The 23,259-nt window shown below is 35.4% G+C and overlaps 1 protein-coding gene across 9 annotated transcripts in view; it reads left to right on the top strand.

Moving 5' to 3' along the window:
- Positions 1 to 23,259, top strand: part of VTI1A (vesicle transport through interaction with t-SNAREs 1A) — a 344,311-nt gene that overhangs the window by 67,103 nt on the left and 253,949 nt on the right. For 3 of the 9 annotated variants that reach the window (XM_080823712.1, XM_080823713.1, XM_080823718.1), the window contains exons 4-6: positions 13,174 to 13,251; positions 16,507 to 16,575; positions 19,683 to 19,703. The exons of 1 other annotated variant lie outside the window; for it this stretch is intronic. In XM_080823712.1, the coding sequence (XP_080679838.1) occupies positions 13,174 to 13,251; positions 16,507 to 16,575; positions 19,683 to 19,703 (168 nt within the window). The remainder of the gene's footprint in view (positions 1 to 13,173; positions 13,252 to 16,506; positions 16,576 to 19,682; positions 19,704 to 23,259) is intronic. 5 more of the 9 variants (XM_080823717.1, XM_080823716.1, XM_080823720.1 and 2 more) reach the window with 2 other exon arrangements.

Here is a 23,259-nt window from a genome sequence, read left to right as displayed (position 1 = left end):
TGTGCTTTCTCTCACAGTCTCTTCTGCTCTCTGTCAAAAATAAATAAATAAATAAATAAATAAATAAAATCTTTAAAAAAAAAAACTAGCAAATAAAGTTATGTATTTTTACTGAAAAAATGGAAAACCCCATCATAAATGGTAAAAATTTACAGTTTCAGTTTCTGATTTTGACCATTTTGAGGAATGGTCTCATATTTTTGATTAACAAGAATGATTATCTAATCAAGGATTTGTTTCTCAGACATTAACTAATTGTAGAAAAATAGCTTATCAAAAGCCTCTACCTTCTTCCCCCACTAATCTTTTCACTTTTTAATCATTTTAAACTTTTTATTTGGAAATAATCCCAAACTTTCAGAAAAGTTTGAAGAATAGTACAAAGAACATACATACATACATTCTTTCTTTTTTAAGATTTTATTTATTTATTTGAGTAAGATACAGAGAGTGACAGTGATCACAAGCTGTGGGGAAGGGTAGAGGGAGAAGTAGACTCCCCGTTGAGCCAGGAGCCCGATGAAGGACTCGATTCCAGAACCTGGGATCATGACCTGAGCCGAAGGCAGACACTTCAACGACTAAGCCACCCAGGCATGCCATACATATATTCTTTGACTAGATTTACTTGTTAGCATTTTTTTCCATTTGCTTTGTCATCTGTGCATGCTTTCTCTACTGATGTTTTACTCTCTACGTATATGCCTGTTTTCTGAACCATTTGAAAATAAGTTGCATTCATCATGCATCTGTTGATGTTTTTTAAATAATGTAATTTTATACCTTTCTTCAGGGTAAAAATGTTTTTCTCAGATAGCTTTATTATTTACTGAAATGTAGAGGCAACTTGAACTATTATATTTCACTGTGTTTTTGTCTTGTTACGTATTTTAACTACCATTCATGAGGTCCTTTTCATGCCTTGTGTCTGGAGTATATTATTTTTTCAGATTGTCCCTTAATAAAATCTGAAGATCTGATGCCCAGTACCTGTTGCCACCAAGTATAATGTTACAACTTCTTCAGGTGACATATTACAGAATTTTTGTGTACCAAATTCTTGTGACATAATTTTTGTTAAAGAAAATTCATTTTTAAATGTAAATATTTGTGTTTGAATACTCATACTAATTAGATCTCTCTATTCAGCAAAATTACGTGATGTTTGACCTTTAAGGTTGTATATTTACTGTTTCAGCTTGATGTGGATTCACAGGGCTGAATTTTCATGTTCAAGTCTAAGTTGGGATGTCACTGAAGGAGTAGCTGTGTAGGTCCAGAATGAAGATGGAGCCTATAAAAAAGAGAATGAGAGTCAAATCAGACAAAAATAATAGGGGAGAGTTAAACATACTGATGGACAGATTGAAATTATTTTCAAGTTGTGAAAATTTTATTACTGTGTTTTTACTGATTAATTTATCAGTATCTTTACTGTCTGAGGTTAAAACCAACTTTGAATAGATGAACACTGAATATTTTTCAAAATGGCCTGAGATATGGAAGGGGTATAACTAAGGTGAAGTCATTTCTCTAAAGTTTTCAGTGGCTGTGGAAGACACAGAGCCAGAATCAAGTTAGGCTCAGGGGGAATGATGGTCTTACTACTCCAATTGAGTATTTTGTGGGCAGAGGTACCACCTGTATTCCTGGAAGGACCAGAGTTCAGAGAACAAAGTAAAAATGCAGCACAATGTTGCCTTCTTCATGTAGCCACTGAATTTTGACCCAGAATTTTATCAGAAAGCCTCATCCTCTGATAACATGTAATTCCTGTCTGTTAGTGGTTTTTTTTTCCTTGTGTGCTTATTAGTATTATGTAGACTGCGTGTTTGCTTTATGTTAGACCACTGCCAGAAAAACTAGACAGAACTAGTTTCCAGAATATTTTTCTTTCCATAGCACCCACACGCAGGATGTGCGATCTATAGTAATTCTTACTCATTTGAAATACAGCAATTTGTTCCTGTCAGGAGAGGATAGGTTTGTTGTTTTAAATTGCCAGGTTTTGTTTTTGTTGGCGTGTTCCCCAATACAAATTGAATGGCTGACAAAAATCTATTTGTATGACAGTTCAATCTAGATAAGTGCCCTCTGTTGCCTAACGGTACAATTTGGGGTCTCAGAGATAAAAGCAAACTGAATGCCAGGCTTGTAGCAGAGCTTCTTCGTGCAGATAACAGAAGTAATCCATATTCCTGAGCTACACAAATCAGACAAACAAAGAAGAAATATGCATGCACATCATCTCGTTTGAAATGGTGGTCTTCTAGTGTCTACATAATAAAAAAAAATGGGAATATCTGACTTAGGAGAACAAAAAAAAAATAGCTCATATGAGATATGCCTCTATTTGAAATTAAAGGGAAATGTGGTATTGACTTATAAAGTTGGAGAGAGGTCTGTTGCTTAGCATTTTCCCGTAGTATCCAGGTTTCCCCCGCTATCAGAAAGCGGAGTGTTCCTATGAAACCATCCGTAAGCCGAAATGACATAAAGCAAAGAAACAACGATCATTGTTATATGGAAAGATTTTTTTTAAACATTCCCACACCCAAAGAACAACCTGTCTTAAGCTTTTCTGATACCTTAGGAAAGAGCTCATTGATGGATACACAAAATAAATGGAGATAAAGCACAGATGCTCACAGCCCCAGTTCAGAACTCTGGCAGCCTGATGCTGAGATGCTGTGTGCTGTTCCTGGGGAAGGAGCTGAGTGGGGCCCCCTTCACCACTCAGGGTGGGAGCTCCTTCCCCAATAGCTCACTGAAAAACAAATGTGGAATGTTATTTTCACTTTTCACCTTTTTTTGTAAAAGCAAAAATCCTCTTGATTTCCCATTAGCAAAAAAAAAAAAAAAAAAAGGGGCCTACATCTGTATGTAGGCCCTTAAGTGGAGGGCATAATGTGTATCTTCCAAAAACAGAGTATACCCGTATTGGCTTTTGTCAAATGTATTTGCTTTCTATTTTAACTATTTCTATTTTCCTATTCTGAAATAAGTTGTATCTTTACACATTGATTCCTTTGGGGCTTTGATATTCTGAGATTGGTTTGAAGGGGTCTCCTTTACTTCCTAAGATGAACTGAGAATTTGTACCTTTTGGCTAACCTCTGCCTTAAAACATGTCAGGCTTAACATACAGGTATCTCTCAAATATAATTCATATATAAAAAGAGGGATGAACTATGTGGTAACAACAGTTGTAGGAAAAGAATTGGGACTAGTTCATAAGGTAACAGACATCCTGGAAATATGGCTAAGAGGCCCAGTTGTAGATATTTTGAAAAAAGAAAAAATCCATCGTTCTTGGTGATGTATTGGATTTGGAAATAATTTTTAGATTTTTGTCTGGGGAGACTGTGCATGGTAAAACAATACATCCAGCTAGGGAAAACAGAAGGAAGAGCTATATAAATAGAGAAAGAAAATGCCCCACTATGTCTGTGTTAAGTCTGAGATGCCTTCAGGTTTTCTAAGGCACCCAGTAGGAATTAGATTTGTAAGAATAATATGCAAAAAAACATGTCTTTGCCAACTTCTGGTTGGTAGTTAGAACAGTGAGTAAAAATAAGATCATTCAAATGAGTGAGAAGAGGTCTAGGATGAAGACCCAGTCAGACTGAGAGAGAAGTTATAATGAAGGAGATTGAGAAGGAGAGACCAGAGGATGGTGCAGTAACTGCTAAGGAGAAAGTGGGCAATGATGTCAAACACTATCAAGAGGTCAAATGAGAAGAGGACTGAAAGGTGGCCATTGGAGCCAAAGTTGGTACAATCTGAACAACAAAATTAATGATATAGTATTAGACTATAAGTCAAAGTGTGAAATAAATATCCTTAAGTCCATCCTGATACCAATAAATGATTGGATAATGATTGAATAGACTTCTTTTGTGTAGAAGAATGCCAAATGACTTATGAAGATAACTCCTCCCTGGAAGAGATAGAGCATAACTACCCACTTCTTAAATGTGGGCTGCACATAGTAAGTACAATACAGAAGGGGGAAAAGAGTAGCTTTTCAGTGGAGAAACATGACGAACACTAGCTCAGCTACGTACCAAGGTCAACATCAGTAGTGATAGGTCATGTTGATAGTATGTACCTTGAATATGATCTGATGAAAATGGCACTTTACCTCTTTGGTCTTCCTCCAAAAAACATATTACTGCAGTCTAGTCAGTAGAAGAACATCAGACAGATCCCAGTTGAGGGACATTCTACAAAAACACCTGGCCAGTCCTCTTCAAAACTTTCAAAATCATCAAAAATAAGGAAAGTCTGAGAAATTGTCACAGCCAAGAGGAGCCTAAGAACAGATGACTAGTAAATGTAACATGGAATCCTGGATGGCATCTGGAACAGAAAAAGAGCATTAAGTATTAAGGAAACCTGGAAAAAGTATGTACTTTAGTTAATAATAATGTGTCATAATGAACTGTTGATTCATTAACTGTGACAAATGTACCATACTAATGTAAAGTGTTAATAGGGGAACCTATGTGTGGGTTACATGGGGACTCTACTATCTTTGTAACTTTTTAGTAAATCTTTAACTATTCTAAAACTTCCAAAAGTTTACTTAGAAAACATGGCCAATGATTTTGTTAACTAGGGAGATACTGGTAATCCTAAGGAGTCCTGTGGCATGACAGGAAAGCATCAAGTTTGTTTTAAGTCGAGAAGTGGCGGGGTCATGAGTAAGTGAGGTTAATGTTCCTGGAATACCCATTCAAGAAGCTTGGCCAGGAAAAGAAGGGTAAAGAGGGGTTGGGCATTGGCTGGGCAGTATAGTACGGGCTGAAATAACATTTTGAAATATATAAAGCTGGTATAGTTAAGAATGTTTATGTCCTTCAAGGAAAGAACCAGTAGAAAGTGATACACTGATGATATAAAAGAAACAACATTTAACTGATGAAGCAAAGCCCCTGAGTAGGCAGGATTTTATTCTCTTCAGCCGAAGGTGGAGAGTCTTATAGGAAGAACATATTTGTGAATCAGGTATGAATATTTATAGTTATTATACATTATAGTTTGGGGTCACCCGGATGGGGAAGTAATCTTCAGAATGTTTCCATAGAGAATTCGGGCTCAAAGAACTTAGTTTTACTGCCTAAGCATCACAGTTTTATTGGCTATATTCATAAAGTATTAAAAGGCATCTCTGAACTATGAGAACCATAACCTCACTATAACACAACATATACTACAATAAAGAATCTGTCACAATGTGCGTTCAAAAGCAAGTATTAGGGGGAAAAATACTGTAAACATTGTTTGCCCAGAGATGGCTGGTTCCAATCTGAAATTGTAGAGTAAGTATATAGGGAGTCACCAGATCCCATGGGCAAGAAGGCAGTTCTTAACCCAACTTAATAACCAGTGCGGCTTCTCTCCCGCCATGTGGGTAGATTATTGGTGCTTTATGGCAGGGCCTTTGAAGATTAATCTTGAAACATATCTAAGTTACACCCATAAGTGTGGTTGTGACTCACCCTCAGATCAGACGTTTTATTCTATGATATAAAACATTCTGCCTTAAGCATTCATCACCCTTGAACTTCCAATTTTATTATTGTCAAGATTCCAGATGTTGACAACAACATATAAGTAAAGGCTTGTTTTTTGTTTGTTTATTTTGGAAGAGAGTGACAAGAAACAAAATCTGTAGACTAATCAAATTTATAGTTGATGATAAATTCCTAGAACCAGGTGAATGGTGCAGCCAAGCCTGCCTTGGGGATGGAGCAGTAGGATGGCCCCAGCCTGCCATGGTGGTTTGGTAAAATGAAAGGTGGCGTGTTTAAGTAAATAGAGCACTGATGTTGGGAAACAGATTCCATCCTTCTTCTGCCTAGTCTTTCCCAAGTGTGTGGCCTTGGGGAGATCACTCACCTGGCTTAGAACTCTTCATCTCTAAATATGAAAGGCTGGTCTAGACGTTGCCTTATGTCAGTTCTGCTCTTTTTGAGATAGCTCGGTGTCAGTTACAGAATCATTGAGATCATTTGCTCTTGGATATCTAGATTACATGAAATTATGGCTAAGGACAGATTTTCCATGAATGATTGCTTTTCCTTCCTGATGCTAGGCAGATTACATGAGGATACCTACATACAACTTAATTATGTAATTCATGTACTGTATTTCAGTAGTTCTTTTAAAAATACAAGTAAAGCATCTGTTATATAACATTCATCTATTAGAGTATCATTTTTCCAGTGGGAGTACATAGGATATGTATATGTTATTATTGTCAAACAAAACAATAAACCTTTTGACATTTTGATTATTTCAAGTATAATCTATAGAGTTATTTTATTTTATATTCAGAAAGATTTCAAAGAATTAGATTTCGTCGACTGAAAACTTAACACTGTTCCAGATGTTGACAACAACATCTGGGCATTCTATTATGAGCTGATTTTCTGAATGAAGTAACTTAATTATTGATTGACAAGCTAACATGATTTAAGACACAGCCACACTGTGTTCAAAAGCAATGTGAAAGTCATAAACTACAAGCACATGCAAGCAAGTGAGGCCACGATACTAACTCACACTGCGTTTTGCAACACCGATGCTAAACTTAAATTTTAGGCTGAAGTTTAGAATTGCTGGAGGAGGAAATGAAGAAGTACAGTTACATGATTTTTGGGCTCTCTGTTTTGCAAATCATTAAATGATGTAGCAGCAATGTGGTCAGAGTTCCTAGTATAAATAAAGGTCTATTCTAGCATTGTGAGGCTCAAATAGACTTCTTATTCCATATGGACTGCATATGGGTTTGCATGAGCTTGTGTGTGTGTGTGTGTGTGTGTGTATAAAACCTCATTATATGCATAGAAATAGTCACATGTGATAGTATAGATAAAATTTTAAAATAGAAGTGTGGTATAATCTAGCTCGTTGTTTACAGCCAAAACATAAATATCTACTTCAAACATGTAAAATGTTTTGAAAGTATAAGCAGAATAAATGAAAGTGATTATGACAGAAATACATTATTTTCTTTCAAAAAAATTTAAATATCTTTTCCTCGTATTACATACTAAGAACAATGGATTCTTTTCAGTGTTCTCATGATGACCTGCTTTTCCAACTGTTGGTAGCCTAGCAGCAGGGCGTCCTAGTATTTTCTCTCTGGTGGCTTGCATATGGCCCATTGGCCATGAGTTTATGATAGATAGAAAGTGTGCTTTCCCTTTATGAATGTTACAATATTGGTGACATGTGGCATGTGCACTTTCCGAGGAATGAGCTTGACCTTTAACTCTAACAGTCCCTTGAGCAGGAGCAAGCCATGTTTAGTGGAATGATTACTTAGAAGAGACAGACTGGAACCTACTTTCTCTGATAACATTAAAGAAATGCAGTAAAGTTTTTCCTACTGAAAGTCATCCAAAAATGGTAGCATCACAGAATAAGAAATTGGGCAAAACAATGTAGTAGACTTTACTGAGTTAAATAATATGAACTTTTTAAGATGGCTTTTGGTATATATTGGTATGTCATTTTCTAGGGAAGATACACTAATTTATACTCTCAGCCATATATGTGTCCAGGTTTTATTGCATCCTTTCCAATATTATCAACTAATATTTAGCTGAATGTCTTTTGCAAGGTTATCACATCCAAAGTATTATGTATGATAGGTTTCCATTTGTTTATAATATTTAAATTCATACAACAGCCCCAAGAAATAAATATTGTTGCTATTTTAGATATTGAAGAAAGTGACACTCAGAAAACTTAATTTGACCAAGATCATCTACTGAAATGGTATCTCTGTTCCTCTTGCTCAGTGCCCTGCACTTTTTTCATCCTAACTACTTTCCAAGGATTTAACATTTACCTAACACTATACTTTGCCTTTACCTAAATCATGTAGCATGGTGTGTTTTAATCTTAATTTTTTTTTTGCTAGAAATTAATGTGGTACAGAGAACACAGTGATGAACAAAATTTCATAACTTCCTTTTTATTTTTTTCCTCCAAAATGTAAGTTTCCTGTCCTGGATTGATGAGCTTTTTTAAGTCCTGGGTCAGGGGTGGAGTGTGTTTGAAAAGCTGAAATTGGTCATGGGGAAATAGAAGTGAGTTTAAAAATGGAATGCTTTGTGCCAAAGATAGATGCATTTTAGAAAATGCCATCTGGGCACTATAGAAGTATGATATTATTTAATTCAAACCAGCTAGAATTCAGTAAGAAATGAATGCCAGCAATTATATGACTAGCTAATAAATATAATTTCATGGTATTCTGTAAGATATCGCTAAGTGTTAACTGTAACAGGAGCAGTTAAATTCTTTGGCTATGAAAACATAACAATTTCTAATCACCTGGTAACTTTGGGCATTATTAAATATATGGAGATTGAAAGACATGGTAGAAGCAATGGAAAAGTTTGGCCAGACTGGGTAATTTGTTTTAGACCTATGGAGAAATCTATTAACCATTTCTTCTATAGACCAATTTGATTAGGAAGTAGGACAAGCAGTTCTTTCATTACTTACCAAAACCATGTTGTACTTTGTATCAATTATTTGGCTGTCTGCAGCACATAGATTAGAATAAAGGACTTTCTTAGTGTTTGTGAATGTTGTGGATTGCTGATTAGTAATTAAAGTACTGAATGAAGAAAATTAGGCCAAAATTGAATGGGAATGAGAAAGTCTTAATTCTGTGATACAGATGTTAGAAACAGATTGTCTTGAGCAGCCCGTTCAACATAGTGACATTCTACATAGCCATGGAGTGTTTGCCTCCCATGTAAAGCTCAAGTCAAATGCCTTAGAGATGGTTTCCTCTCCCCTGCCTTGTGATGTAGCTGTATGGGTATTAATTTAGTGAAATATCCTGTCTGCCAGGTGTGGGAACTAGCTGATTTTATTGTAATACCAGATCATTACTTAATTCATATGCAACAGAGTGCAGCACATGGAAAGCATTATAAATCTATTTACAATGTGGCTGGTCTGATGATAACATTGTATTAAATTCCCAGGTGAGGCAATTTAAGCAATTGCTTTGCCATGTGCACACTGTGGAAATTAAATTCTCATATATGCTTTAGTAATAAACCAACTGCATTGTTATGCTTATGCGAGTGGTGGGTTGTAGAATCCTCATTCTGGCTATGTGTACCCTGTTTCACATGTAGAACGGTATAGAAGGCTGCACCACAGATCACAGTTCTTAATTAGTTTCAGCTAAGTTAATTCATTTTGTTTGTAGTCTAGCAGTGCCTCTCCAGAAACATATTCAGTTCAGTTGGGAAATATTAAGGCTTGGGTCAAGTAGACAGATTGTTTCAAGCCAAATTTCCAGACAGAACTGGGCAAGTGTATCTGTTTGAACTTGACTTTAAGAAAATCAGCCAATCGGTGTGCAAAATCAGCCAATCAGTATCCATATAATAGTGAAAACTGCTTGGAATCCGAAATCCTCACTTTTACAACGAAGGACTCACTACTTTGTGTGTCTAACTTTTTAGGGATAACAGTCACTTGTTAATTTGCCATACTCTTTCTATAGTTCATATATGGTCTACAGATGTTTCTGCCCAACTGTGTCTAGTCCACCTAAGTTTAGAATAAGTTAGAGGGAATAAGCTTTACACAAACACACAACTAAAAGTGAGAAATGCTCTTGTATTTAACTGTGTGTGTGTGTGTGTGTGTATGCATGTGTGTGTGTGTGGCAAATATTTTCAGTTGAATCTTTCCACCCTTATGGTACAGACCTGAAATTGCAATAGATTACAAACTGCATAGAGCTTCTGTCTTCTCCAGAAGCCACATAGAAAGCACCAGTAGACAGTGGTAACTGACAACTAAGACTAAAAATGTTGACAATTTCTTGATTTGCCTGGTTAGCTTATGTATAGAAGTCATTAACTATTTATAAAATGCATTATGAATTGGGTTCCTTCAAACTGTAGCTGAGTGTGTGACATTTCCAGCTCAAATTCTCATGCTTGCATTTGGCTAAAGTACAGATTTTATACAGTTGATAATAAAGTAAAAATATTTTAGTTAGTTTATCAAGATGCAGTTGATGTTTCAGCTTCATTAACTTTGAGTCATCTGAATTAAAATATACAGAGCACTTAGTAATGGAGAGTGAGGTTATTAAAAATTCCACAAAAGGTAAAATTATTTATTGATGTTTTGGAGGGAAATTATCAATAAAATAAGCAGTTTGTCATTCAAAGGAATTTGCCTTTTTTGGTATTCAGTCAGTTTAGTGATGATCCTACAGGCTAAATTATAGCTGATTACAATCAGCTTACTTAAAATTTCAAACCACAAAAAAATTAGGAGAAAATACCAATGTCAGGCATTTAAATATGACTCTTAATAAAACAAAGTCTCTATTTTTTTTTAATTGTAAAATGATACTCCAGTGTAAAGAGTTCAATTTTCTGCATCAGTTGTGTCATTTTCAAGAGGAACTATCTCTGATATTTGAAATGAGGGTTTTTTTTTTTTATTCTTTAAGACAAGTTTAATCAGAGAACATTTTATAAACTCAATATATCCTTTGCTTAATTACATCCAGAAAGCCATTCAAGTGACCAGTTTTTACCATCCCAATAGTAAAGACTGACATTTATAGGGAGCACCCTTCAACGATGGATAAATCCTTAGTTCTCTTCTGTTGCTAAGCATGTACACTCTTAATTGCTGGTTTTCAAAAGCAATGGATTCTCACCAAAACAAGATTAGATATTTAGGGATACGTGTTTGTAATTTTCTTCTTCTTTTGAAGTTTAGTAAATCAGAATAAGAATATAATGTAATTGAACAATCTATGCCAATTTGTTGGTATTTTGGTGAAAGGGGGAAAAACAAAAACAATCTCCATATGATATTCTTGCATACTGTGGAATGTTTTAGTCCCCCATAGTGATGAAATGAATAATTAAAAAGGCAGCTCTGATACCGCAGCCTGTTTAAAGGTTCTCATTTCCTTTAATGCTGTAAAATACTTTGGCTTAGCTAGTTTGAAACTACTGTAGTGGGGATCTCCAAACGGGTAAAAGAAAGGTTTGGCTTGATCTAAATAGTGTTGTAAGGCCGTGAGGTATACTGACCTTGCAGTGTAGTAATTCTGTATGAAGTCTATAGGAATAATTAATAGTAGCTTCAGCAAATACAATACAAGAAGCAGGCTTAATACATGCTGTCTGTGGTGGTAAGAAGTCTGGCATGTTCACAACTGAATGAGTTGGTTCACTCCTGATTTGTGAAGACATCTGATACAGATGTCATTAATGACCTGAGGCTAATGACTTAACTTTGCAACTTTGTCTTCTGCAACATTGTTGGTTTTATTTATCTATTTACAGACTTACCGCATTTGCTAAGGTACAGGAGATAAACTTGCAACAGAGAAGGGGGCTTGGGGTAGAGACTCAGGGTGGAGAAGGGATGCCATCATGTTTCTACTGAAACATCCTGCAGTTTTTGCATCTTTTTCCTGAGTGTATTCAGAGGGTAGTAAAATGGGGAGGAAATTTTGTGTGGTAGAATGAGTACAGGTTCCGGTTTCATTTTAACCAAGGTGGTCTTTAGAAATTCCATGAGAATGATTTGTTTTTCTGAAAAAATAAAATAAAATAAAGGGATGTCTAGTTTTGTTTATTTCTATTTACACTCCAGTCAGCCTTTTCAGCTAGGTTCTGCCAGAGAGTTGAGTCCTAGTGCCCTTAGGCTTCTATTCGATGTGATGAACTAAATTCTATCTTATGTACCATCCTTGATAGATTGAGAAAATGGTCATTAAAATAATTTTCCATTTTGTGGTTCAGATAAGGAACCCCAATTGAGAAAGGCTGCAACTTTAACATGATTCAAAATCTATTGGGTTTTCTTGTTAAAGGTCCTTTTAAATTCTAATATGATTTCACATTTAACATATCATGATCTGTATGTTGCAAAGCAGTATAACTTACTAGTATAAAAATCTGATTAAAAATCTTGTTGACTTCTGCTCAAGGATTATGAATAGTCCTTTGTAAACTATAATAATTTTTCAGATCATAGTTGAATAAGTATGAAATTTTAAAGCCTAAACTGTAGCATGCAAATGAGAAAAGATTACTATTTCCCAGCTGCCATTTTTAAATTGATTCTTTTTTGCTTAGTTCAGAAGCAGAAAAGGCAGCAAAATAACCTGTAAATCTGCATTTGGATCTGAAAGTGTGATGCTGAAGGAGGATCTGAGGATGGCACTCCAGCTTCCCAACTAACTTTCAGAGCCTTTTAGCTTTTCCAGATGTGTGTGCATTTAGATAATTCATAAATTGGGTATAGACACATGTCCCTCTGACTTTACAGGTCAAGCTTGATTTCTTATAAAACAAAATTTCATTGAGTGAAATGTTGACTCATAGCCCACTTGTCTTTATTTACCAAGACTGAGAACGGTTGACTCAGCCCACTTGCCTTTACTTATTGGGACTGGGAAATTTAATTTGTTCTCTCTCTCTCTCTCTCTCTCACACACACACACACACACACACACACATATTACTTTTCCTTGGGCCATTATTTGAGGAGGGCTTGGGATCATTTAAGTTATTGTTTGGAAATGGGATGGACTTTTAAGTTCCATCTCTTTCTGGCTAGTAACATCACAACAATTCAGGAAATACAGATGAACTATTGTCGAGGCATTCCAGTGTACAGTTGGAGTCATAATAGTATCCTAGAATTAGAGATTTTAAAAGACCTATATTATAAAGTTCACTTCCTGCCACAGTTTTAAAGACCCCCATATACACTTGTTTTAATTACAATCTGGTGAGTTTTGCCGGTAGACGGCTTATATCGGTATATTTCCTTCAGTGTAGTAGTCTTATTTGAATGACTACGTATGGAATAACATCCCAGTTCTGATCCACTTGTGAATATTAATGACGTACTTACACAATGCAGAATTTTTCTTTCATTACTGGCATGTGAAAAACTTCTAATTTACATTAAACTTCTCAAGTTCAAGAACTTTACACAACTTTGGTTTGCAGATCTTAGCAAATAGGTTTCCATTAGGGGGCTCTCGAGGTTTGAGATGATCAGCCTTGATACCAGTAATGCTCCGAAGCCTTTACTTTCTAACGTTCATCTCGCTCTCTCCCTTTTTGTTTTGTTTTATAGAAAAGGTCACGGATTGCCTACAGTGACGAAGTACGGAATGAGCTCCTAGGGGATGATGGGAATTCCTCAGAGAACCAGGTAGAATGCTAATCAGGAAGGCCCGGTGGGTGGCTGGAGGGTGAAGGAGGTCACCGGCACACTGGGCTCTCAAGCTGCTCCTTAACAGTATTAGCAGCAACTCATGTGGAAGCGATACTGTTTAATGCAAAGCTGGAGTCTTAATCAACTTCAAAATGTTTCTTGGAGATCTTACATTTAACCCTTTACCTTGTGATCACTGTCTGCTATCTTTTAAAAAAATCTTTTCTTCTCTTTTCTTTATTATTTAGTACTTAAGGAATAACTTGAAACACACTGTTTGCAGACAAAGCCAAGGTCTTCACCTCAAACACATGTAAAAGGAATAAAAAAGTACATAATGCAGCTTTGATAATAATGCAGTATAATTAAATCAACACTTGCAGCAAAACAAATGAAAGTAAGCTTTCAAAATTCAACAGGGCAGCTCAGTCTCCTATTGTGGAGCTTCTTAAAATACATTCACCAAAATGCAAATTGTGAGCACCAGTGTGGAACTTAGAGACTCAGATAGAGGTCCTGCCTCTGTCAAATAATAATAATAATAATAGGAAAAGTCTTTCTCCAGTTTAAGATCTGCAGAGGCAAAAAATAAGATACAATTTCTTCTTAAAATGGCCTTATAACTTGGCTGTCAGTTTTCATTGGATCACACAGCAGTGTCATGAGTCTAATTAATGTCCCACTTCTTTATCTGAATTAATACTGCAGACTTCATTAATTCTTGTAGATAATGTATATAACTTGAAAAAAAAATGTTTTGAGAACCTCAGCGTAGAGATGACTTTTAAAGTGTCTCAAACAACCCTAGTGACTTACTCTCTTTGACACTTTTAGAGAAAATAAATGATGGGAACTTCAGAAGCGAGACCTGAATGTGTTTATTAATATTCCTTTGGCAAATATTGTAAAGGTGTCTACTCTGCCTAAATAAAAATGAACATAAATCATTCATTGAGCAAACCAAAATTTTAATAAGAGAGTAAAACATAATATATTCATACACATTATAAAACTTGCATAATTATATTTACCTTTTCAAATAGATTATATTACACCTCTACATATGCTGGAACTATATTACTATCTACTCTAATGTTAATATTGTAAATGGAATGTTGCTTATGTGATTAAGGCCCCCATCCATCCACCCAAAAAAAGGAGGGGGGAATAGAATCACTGAGCTGACTGTATTTGTTTTTGGAAAGATCTCACCTCATCCACTATTTGGATGTTATCAGCTGGAGTTTAGACATGTAAACACGTTAAGATTTGACTTGGGATTTCAGCTTCCCTGATTGAAATGTGAGAACGGCTAAGAGAAAAAAATTAAGGAGCACATCAAACATAAAAGGGTGGTGGGATGAAGGGTTTTACTCATAATAGATTAAATAATATGAGGATGAGAGAAAAAAAATTGTTTCCTATTTTAAGTGAGATTTAGATTGTTCATATCTCCTGAATGAATCATAATTTTATTTCATATCTTTACTGCAAAAAAAAAGCTCTTTTTTTAAAAGAGCATTCTCTTTTTTGCAAAAAAAGTGAATGCATAGTTCCCATGTCAATTCTCTAGAAAGCTATAGATCTTTCCTTCATTTGAAACTACTGCTTAATATAGAGGAAACAGAAAGGAAGGGGTGTTCCTGTCTAACTCAGACTCCTTTATTCTAATAGATGTTGTAGTACTCTGACAGGGATCCCTTTTTTTTTTTTTTTTTTTTTAAGCATGTTCACTTCTCTTAATGGACATTTTATGTGCCTAAAACATTTGCCTCATGTACATATAAGTATGACTTTTTTTATGCCTAAAGAAAAATATTCCACAGAAATAGAGTTCGTATTTTCTGAATTTTTCAAATTATATTCCTGTCACTTTAAAGTGATTACGCTGAGATTTCCTCTGGACTTGTATAAATCAAACTTACAAATTCTGAATGTGCTTGGAGAACCTGAAGTTTAGTTGTAAGGAGCTGTCACTTCAATAAATAGAATATGATAAATTATAGTCATGAGACAGTGTAACTGTTAGATTATTAGTTATGTGAACTTTTCAGTCCAAAATTTGAATTAGGTTTGAAAGTTCAAAGAGACTACATTTAACTTCTTGGCTATTTTGTTGCCAACTATAACAAAATTTCTATTCCATAATGAAATGATTAAATTTTGTTTTGGGGCTTTTTATCATAATACAGGAATTTAAATCCCTCAAACTAAAACACATCCCTTAGTCAGGAATGGTCACTTGAGAATAACTCTATTCTGCATCAGTATTTCATTCAGACTATGAAATCAAAACAGAAGCTCTCTCTTTAAAGGAAGAAAAGATTTTAAGTTGGCTCTTTATTAATTTTTGTAGCTCAGGGGCTGAGAAGATAGGGTTCTTTTTCTGGGTAGGATTACCTGTAATTTATATAAGAAAATATTTCCTGCCCACAACTAAGTTTATCTTCAAGTTAATTGTTGATAAACTGACTTTCAGAACTTCATAGCCATGTAATATTTAAGATAAGCTTTTAATATACAGACAAAACTTAGAGATAAAATGAAAAATGTATGTTTCATTGAAATTGGGATGTATCTCAATTTTTTAAAATTATAGATCAGAAAAAGAAAAAAAAATAAAAAATTACAGCAGTGGTTGAAAATAGGTAAAATAACTACTGACTCGTTATTTTCGATGCAACATACACATTCTCCCTATAGTGGCTTCTTTGTAGAGATTCAGACAAATGTGAATGCCATAGATACTATTTCTCAATCTGGCCATTTATAATGCATTTTTTTAGGCATCTAAGACCTGTTAGACACATAATCTGCCAATTAACTGTAAAGTATATTAATTTACTCTTATATAAACATTTCTGACATGATTAGAAATGTCAAGATTTCAGCAATTAAGAATTTTTCAAGTACATCTTTAATGTCCCTCATACAGTACACAATTTCATTTAATTCCAAATTAATTGCTTTGTATAAATTCACTTCTGATTCATATCCATTTCACGCACTCAAATATGGCTCATCCCTCATTTACAAAGAAAGGACAAAATTACCTACTTTGCACATTTGAGTATTGTTGGGTCATCAGCTTTCCAAGGACTATTGTCTGAGGCCTTATCATCCTATTATTTTAAAATACCAAGTTTTCCATTACATATGGCAAGATTTTAATTCTTTAAGAGAGCTGAGTTTTTGAAATGTAGTAGTTCTGTATTTAGAGTGGAAACTTTAATATTTGTTACCTTGATTTAGTGTCATGAAAACCATTCTCAGGAAAGAAAAAAAAAAAAAAAAAAGAAAAGAAAAGAAAACCGTGTAGAGGTAAGTCCCCTAATCCCCTTCATAGTGAAGTATGATGATGAGGCACATAAAATGTTCCAGACTCTACTTTTGAACCCTAGTGGTCTCTCAGCTTCCATATGCAAAATTATACTGATTGGTGAATAAATGTGAGTAAACGAAATTTTAGTAAATCCTAAGTAGAAGTTTCAAATACATGTCTAAGGAGTAGGATATTCCTAAACGTGCCGAAATTTTTGTGGCCAAGCAATATTTAGAAGATATGATTGCTTAATTTTTTTAACGCGACGTTCTCTTAAGTTCCGATTTGAGCTTGCTGTGCATAAAGTGTGTCAAACTTCAGCTACAGACCAGGGGGTGAAGTCGGTCAATTTAATTCCCCAAGATCTAAAGAAGGTCGGTATCATTTCATATAGCCCTGGCAGAGCAGATCATTACCAGGCACAAATCTGTTCGTTACGTGCTGAGGGTTTATAGCAAAATAAATAGACTGTCATCCTAAGTTCAGAAAATTGTGTGTTCGACCCACGATAATGTGTAAAGGGCGTTTAATAGAGTTCAGCATTTATTCGTTATCTGTATGCGGACAGAGACGGCAGTGGCGTTATCAGCTTTAAAAAAAAAAAAAATCGGTGGTTCTGGGGGTCACGTGCCGCACCGCACACACACAGGCGCGCGCGCAGGAACCCTCACGGGCGCCGCAGCGCAGTTTTGATTCTAGCCACAGCAGAAGGCTTAACCACAAGAGATTCCACTGGTTCAAACCAGCGTAAACCAGATTTTTTCAGCCCACAAAGGAACAGATTACCTCTTGTATCAAATTCTGCATTGGGGGAAAAAAAAATCTTTGTTTCAAAAAAGATGTTGATTATCATAACTCAACATGGTGGCATGGCACATTTTCAAGTCCCCTGCGATGGAGCTAGTAACTCAATAAAATACGAAATCACGACTTTCAGTCTCTTCTAAGCATTGTTAATTTTCAAAAATAGACCATCTTTTGTTTACTTGAATGAAAACTCCCAGCCTAACGGGGTGGGGGGGGGGTGAAGATTAAAACCCCTCCCATTACCTAGCTTAGCTGCAAATCCCGCGTAGGGTTTGAATGCAGCCATGCGGCACAAACGAGATAGAACGTTTTTTGTTTGGAACCTATTGAAAAAACAAATGGGTAGCATTTTTAAACACTCATTGATTATGGCAGGGTGGCATGCCCCAAATGGTCTCCATTGCTGAAGAGTAGTTTTAAACTTTGGCCCTTTAAGTATCATAGTCAACTGAAGAATGGTGCCCCCAGAAAGAAAAGATAGCTGTGCGATCAATTTCCCAGATCGCCTCTTTCTGGGAATTAATGTTTGCCTTTTTCTCCCGTGATGTTCGGAGAGCGAAGAGATAGATTCCTGTATGTGATAAGCCAGGTGTTCTAGTTTAAAATTTTACTTCTTTTGGAAAGAACGGTAACCTTTCACGTGAAACGGGATGAAACTCACAGGCACAGGATGGTTGCTGAGAGGATATTAATTAAAATAATTTCGACTTCCTGTGTATTTTCAGAGGGCGATATTAAAAGTTTCGTTTTCACTAAACGCATTGTGAGACATTATGGAATAGATTCTGTACCCTTTCTGTAGAAGATCCACAACAATTTTGAGTTCTCATTCTTTTGTACTTGAAATACTTTTCATATAACAAATAAAATAACAGTAAGCTGGAATGCATACTGCCTTCCTTGAACCAGAGACAAAACCAGCATTAAGCACTGAGAAAGCCGGGCTATAATAAACATGATACTTTAAGAGAGACTTGTAGTGAGCAATTCATGGCACGTTTTCTCCCAAAGCAATAGTTTAATTTATTGGCTTGTATATGTCAAGTGTTATAACAGATGTTACAGATATTTGGATGTTTAAAAATTATCAGTTGTAGCCCCGAATTGCTGAGGATGCAAATTTCAGACCTCGAACGTGGTTTATAGTCTTTCCCAACATAGGTTTCAGTTTCTATTCATTGCAGAAACTATGGCAGTCATCTCAACTACACAATGATATTTGATTTAGGATACTGTGAAACATAGACACAAACCCAGCGTGTGTGCTCACACACGCGCACGCACACACACACACACACACACACAGAGAATGAGCCAGATATATGGTTCTATCCATTTTCTAGTTTCTGAAGAGTTAAATAACTTGTTTTATCTGTTATATTTAAGGCAAATAAATGCATGTTCTACAGAGGAGAATTAAAACATTATCGCAGGGAATTTACCAACAAGTCAAGAGTGTTGTTTTGGTTTGCATTCAGTGAGAACAGACCTCAGTACAAATGAAATAAGAGAGCTCATAGCTCATGGCTTTGAGATGGCCCGGTTTACAAGATGAAGAAAATTTAAAAATGAAGAAACTTCAAAAATTAAAAACAAAAAAAACCCACCATGTGATTGCAGGAGCCTCTTAAGCAAAACAAATCCTAGAAATTAACTCTGATACACACAGTATTTCTAAGGACAGTGAAATATTTTGATACTATGTCCTAAATATTATCTCTCCTGGCATGCCTTTTTAAAATAATGTTACCTCCAAATATAATCCTGTTACTAGAGTGGGCCCATGTATGATATTAATTAACATAATTATTTTTTAAAATATTTATTGGGACAAAAGCATGAGCTATTAATCATTTTCATTTGCAGGTAAAATCCGAAATCAGTTGTCAAGATTTAAAATAGAGAAACATCCTGAAAACTTGTATATACAAAACCTCTTCAGTGGTACATTCTTAGAAGAGAGGAACAGTAAACTTGTTTTCTTTCTTTATAATATAGACTTCTATGAAGCTGTTCCCCTTTATTTCATGATGGTGTCTTAGATGTACTTTAAAAGAGAATTTCACACTATTCTCTTTGTTTAATGTGACAGTGTGAGAAAGTGATCTTTATTCGTTCAAAAAACTCTGCATGTAGTCTATGTTTAGGTTCTTTTAATGTGTTTGTCTGTGATTTTTAAATGCTAAACATGTAAACAGATAAATTGTCAATGTTAATTCTGTATCCTGTCACACAACTGATCTTTCTTTCCTGCCATTTCTTTCCTTTTTATCTTTTTTTTTGTGCATTCATGTTGCAGTTGATAAAATTACGTGAAGAGGTGAGTATTTCCTAGCTTGGTTTTTTTTTTTAATTCTACTTTTTCCTATAAAATTGAGTTTCTAAATCTGAAGTAAGATCTTTGGGTTCATTTTTTTCCAGGAAAATTTACACATAGCAAAAGTATTGATTATATGGCTAGAAATGTTCTCTGCTGACTATCTTTTAAAAAAAAACAAGTAAACCCTAATCATGCTTATCACAGTGATCATTGTTGGTTGGCATCCGGATAAAATTCATATTTTAAAGGCCAAAAAAGGGGGGAAAAAAGGGAATATCTTTAAACTTCATCCAAGTGTTATACAGACTAATCTCAGATTTGTTTTATTTGTATTAGTTTTTCAAAGAAGTCAGTGTGATTAAAAATGGGTTTTTTCTGACATTCCAATTTACTGAAAATTCTTTTTAAATACTCTTTTCCCTCACCCAAAATTCTTAAGTTCAACACAAGATAGCATGTTTTTAGGGAAACACACATTTGTTATAAATACTCTACTAGTTTGTGTACACAGATACTTAAGAATAGCCAAAGCTCTCCTCATTGTTAAAACACTTTTCTTTTTGTAGAAAATAGCACCCAAGTGAGTTCTCATTTTTCTGAGTTGCTGGCCTGTTTTCTAATGCAGCTCTGGACTTTTTTGTGGCCCAGCAAATATTTACAGCAATGTTTATCATTGCATCCCTGTACCAGTGAGACATGCTGAATGATTCTGGTCTTGTTTTTGTTTTGTTTAATTAAGCCACACTTAACAAATATGTTTTGGTATTCTTTTTCAGAGAAAAAACAGGTATATGTTTTACTTAGGGAAGTTGAGTTTTGTTATTTTTATATTAGGGCATAAAAGAATGGCCCATGTTGCAATTTGAAAGCTCTCTAATTGCTTATAAGGAGTACCATGAATTATTTTTGAGTTTAGATTAATTGCATTGATTTTTTTTCCTAGAATTTTTTTATTGGTATGTCATCATTCTATTGGTGATGTGAATGCTACATGAGAGGCTTGTAGACAGTGGTTTTCACCAACTCTTTTGATTTAAGATGATCTAGTGATGTCCTCTTACAGTAAAAATAGTAATGATCTATAACATAAAGGGTGAACATATAGGAAACCCTTACCCTTCAATCTTCTCCTGTTTTTTTATGGAAGCAGATAGATATGCTAAATGAGTATCATCAATTGCAGTTTTGATACATGAAATTATTCCTGAGGTGAGTGATATTCAACATTATTTTCCTGCAAGACAGAATATCTGCTTCTGTATATTTGCATATGCTCATGCTTAGGTGAAGAATCTGAATTTTCACATCTTAACAGAAAAAACAATAGACTCAAAAACCCGTGTGTGAAGAAACTACACAAAGCTCTTCTTAATTTAGTGAATATAATTTTTAAAAATATAGGCCTTATTACAGTCAGCATTTTTGACAGATTTATTTTGTTAAGCTGAATAGTGTGGACTTAGAAATCTTAATTCTAAGAGCTGAAAACATCACGTCTATATTTCTTTTAAAATATGTTTTATCGTGATTTTTGGCTTAATTCTTTTGTTGTGCCTATAGCAACAGTTTCATCAATAATGGCTCTGAACTGCATGTTTCCAAAACTATAACCTGGAGTGGAATTATACTTGGAAGAATTAGATCATTCAACTAATAGAATAATATACTCTGGAATATTCTTTTAAGTCTTTGATACAGATGTAGCATTGATATTTGTAAAAATAGATTACGATGATGACAGTGCCTTGGTATCTGGTTTGCTCGAAAGAGATTGTTTCTCAGCCAGGATTCTAATAGTAATCAAACAGTGAGTGTACCCCAGATTTCCTCCTTGGACCTCTCCTAAGAACACAAGCATTCATCTGATTCAAAATAGGATGTTTGGTTGTGTTTGGATACAAAGTATGCCCCATCCCTTCCTTGGGATGGTCTTTCTCGGCTCAGTTCTGGGAAGCGGGCATGCTTGGAGGCAGGCTGGTGTGTGCAGGGAGCTGAACTGGTTGGTGTTGGCTGTGCTGAGCCCTGCATCTGAATCCTGTCTTTGCAGCTGTCCACATTGCACAGCTCCTCACGCAAGCGGAGCTCTGTCTGAAACTCCTGCGCAGCTTCACTTACCTGCTTTGAAAGGGCTGAGGAGAGGGTGAGAGAATGAGTTTGGGATGGAGTGTGGGGGCAAGTTGAAAGCATCAGCTGCTACTGTAGTGTATTTCCTTTCATTTTCAGAGACCAGGGCAATGCACAACTAAGGGAACAATGTAAATAGCGCAGCTGTTTCAAGAACTTGATTTTAGCTTGACTTAAGTGAAGAGGTTCCAAAATACAAAGTGAGGTCCTGCTGGAAAGCTGCTGGTAAACTGGGAGTCAGTCCTCTTGTGTGCAGATTTACTCTGATAAAATTGAACTGTCCTGAAGACGAGTTACTTCCATTAGTTAGGAATATGCATTTTTTTGGGTAAAGTTCTTTTAGAAATTTTGCTCCCTGTTAGAGCCATACACTTAATCGTCTGTTCTGGCTGTCTTTCATGGAATTCCAAGAATCATTCTAGATTTAAATGCTTTGTTTCTTATGTTATCTATTATCATGTAATTAGACTGCCCATTTCCAGTATTGGTCTTTGATTTTTTTTTTTTTTTTAATCTATAGTTGCTTAGTGTTTTCTTTCAATTTGGGGATTTCATCCAATATGAAAGTGAACCAAAAATTTTTGTTCTGTTATTCTGAATTAAAATTCAGATTTACTCTTGATTTCACAAATTTGGTATCTTTTCAGAGAATTACCAGTTTGAAATCAAGCCCTTTGTTAAGGTAGAAAACAATATTCGGGGAAGAGAAGAATAATCCTTACTCCCAAAAACTGCATGTAGGGAAAATTAGGAGGAAGAAAGCTATATTTGATAAGCTGAGTAGAGTGTTTAATTTTATTTTAAAAATAGTCATATATACCAAACACAGAGAGCTCCCCTTGCTTTTCTTTTTCTCAATTACAGCCTTCAGTGAGTTAGCGTTTTCATGATATAAGCATTCCTTCCTTCCTCCCTTTTATTTATTTAGTTTTTTTTTTCTTGCAGAGGGAGGGGCAGCTTTTCTCTTAATTTCTCCACTGTATATTAGACAACTCTATTAATTATTATAGACTGTTGTTGCAGCTTTCCTGACCTTCACATCAGGTCCTATCTCTCTGTTCTAAATGCATTGTTTTAATGATTCTTCCCCCCACCCCCCGCCCCCCCCAGGCCCTTCCCCCCAAAAAAAATTTTCAAGGAAAGCTTTGATGTGGCTTTAGCTGCCTCCAACGTCTGGCCGCATCTCAGATGTGTCACCTATGCCGGGAGGGAATAAGGAAATCACGTTTTGAATGGTAATGATAACATACTAATCACTTCCTTTCTTTGAAGATGGAAGCGAGATATTCTGTCAGCATCCCTGGCTGCTAGAGCTTGGAGGCACTGGTCTAGGTGTATTAGCTTAAGTGTGCATGTCAATACAGCTTGCATCTCCACGATCCGTGGGGGCTCATTAGAGCAAGGTAGATCGTTTCGCTCGACAGCCACTCAG

Source organism: Martes martes (assembly GCF_963455335.1).
Source record: "Martes martes genome assembly, chromosome: 14".
Classification (NCBI taxonomy): Eukaryota; Metazoa; Chordata; class Mammalia; order Carnivora; family Mustelidae; genus Martes; species Martes martes.
Note: the sequence above shows the minus strand (reverse complement) of the source record. Positions and strands in the feature narration are given on the sequence as shown.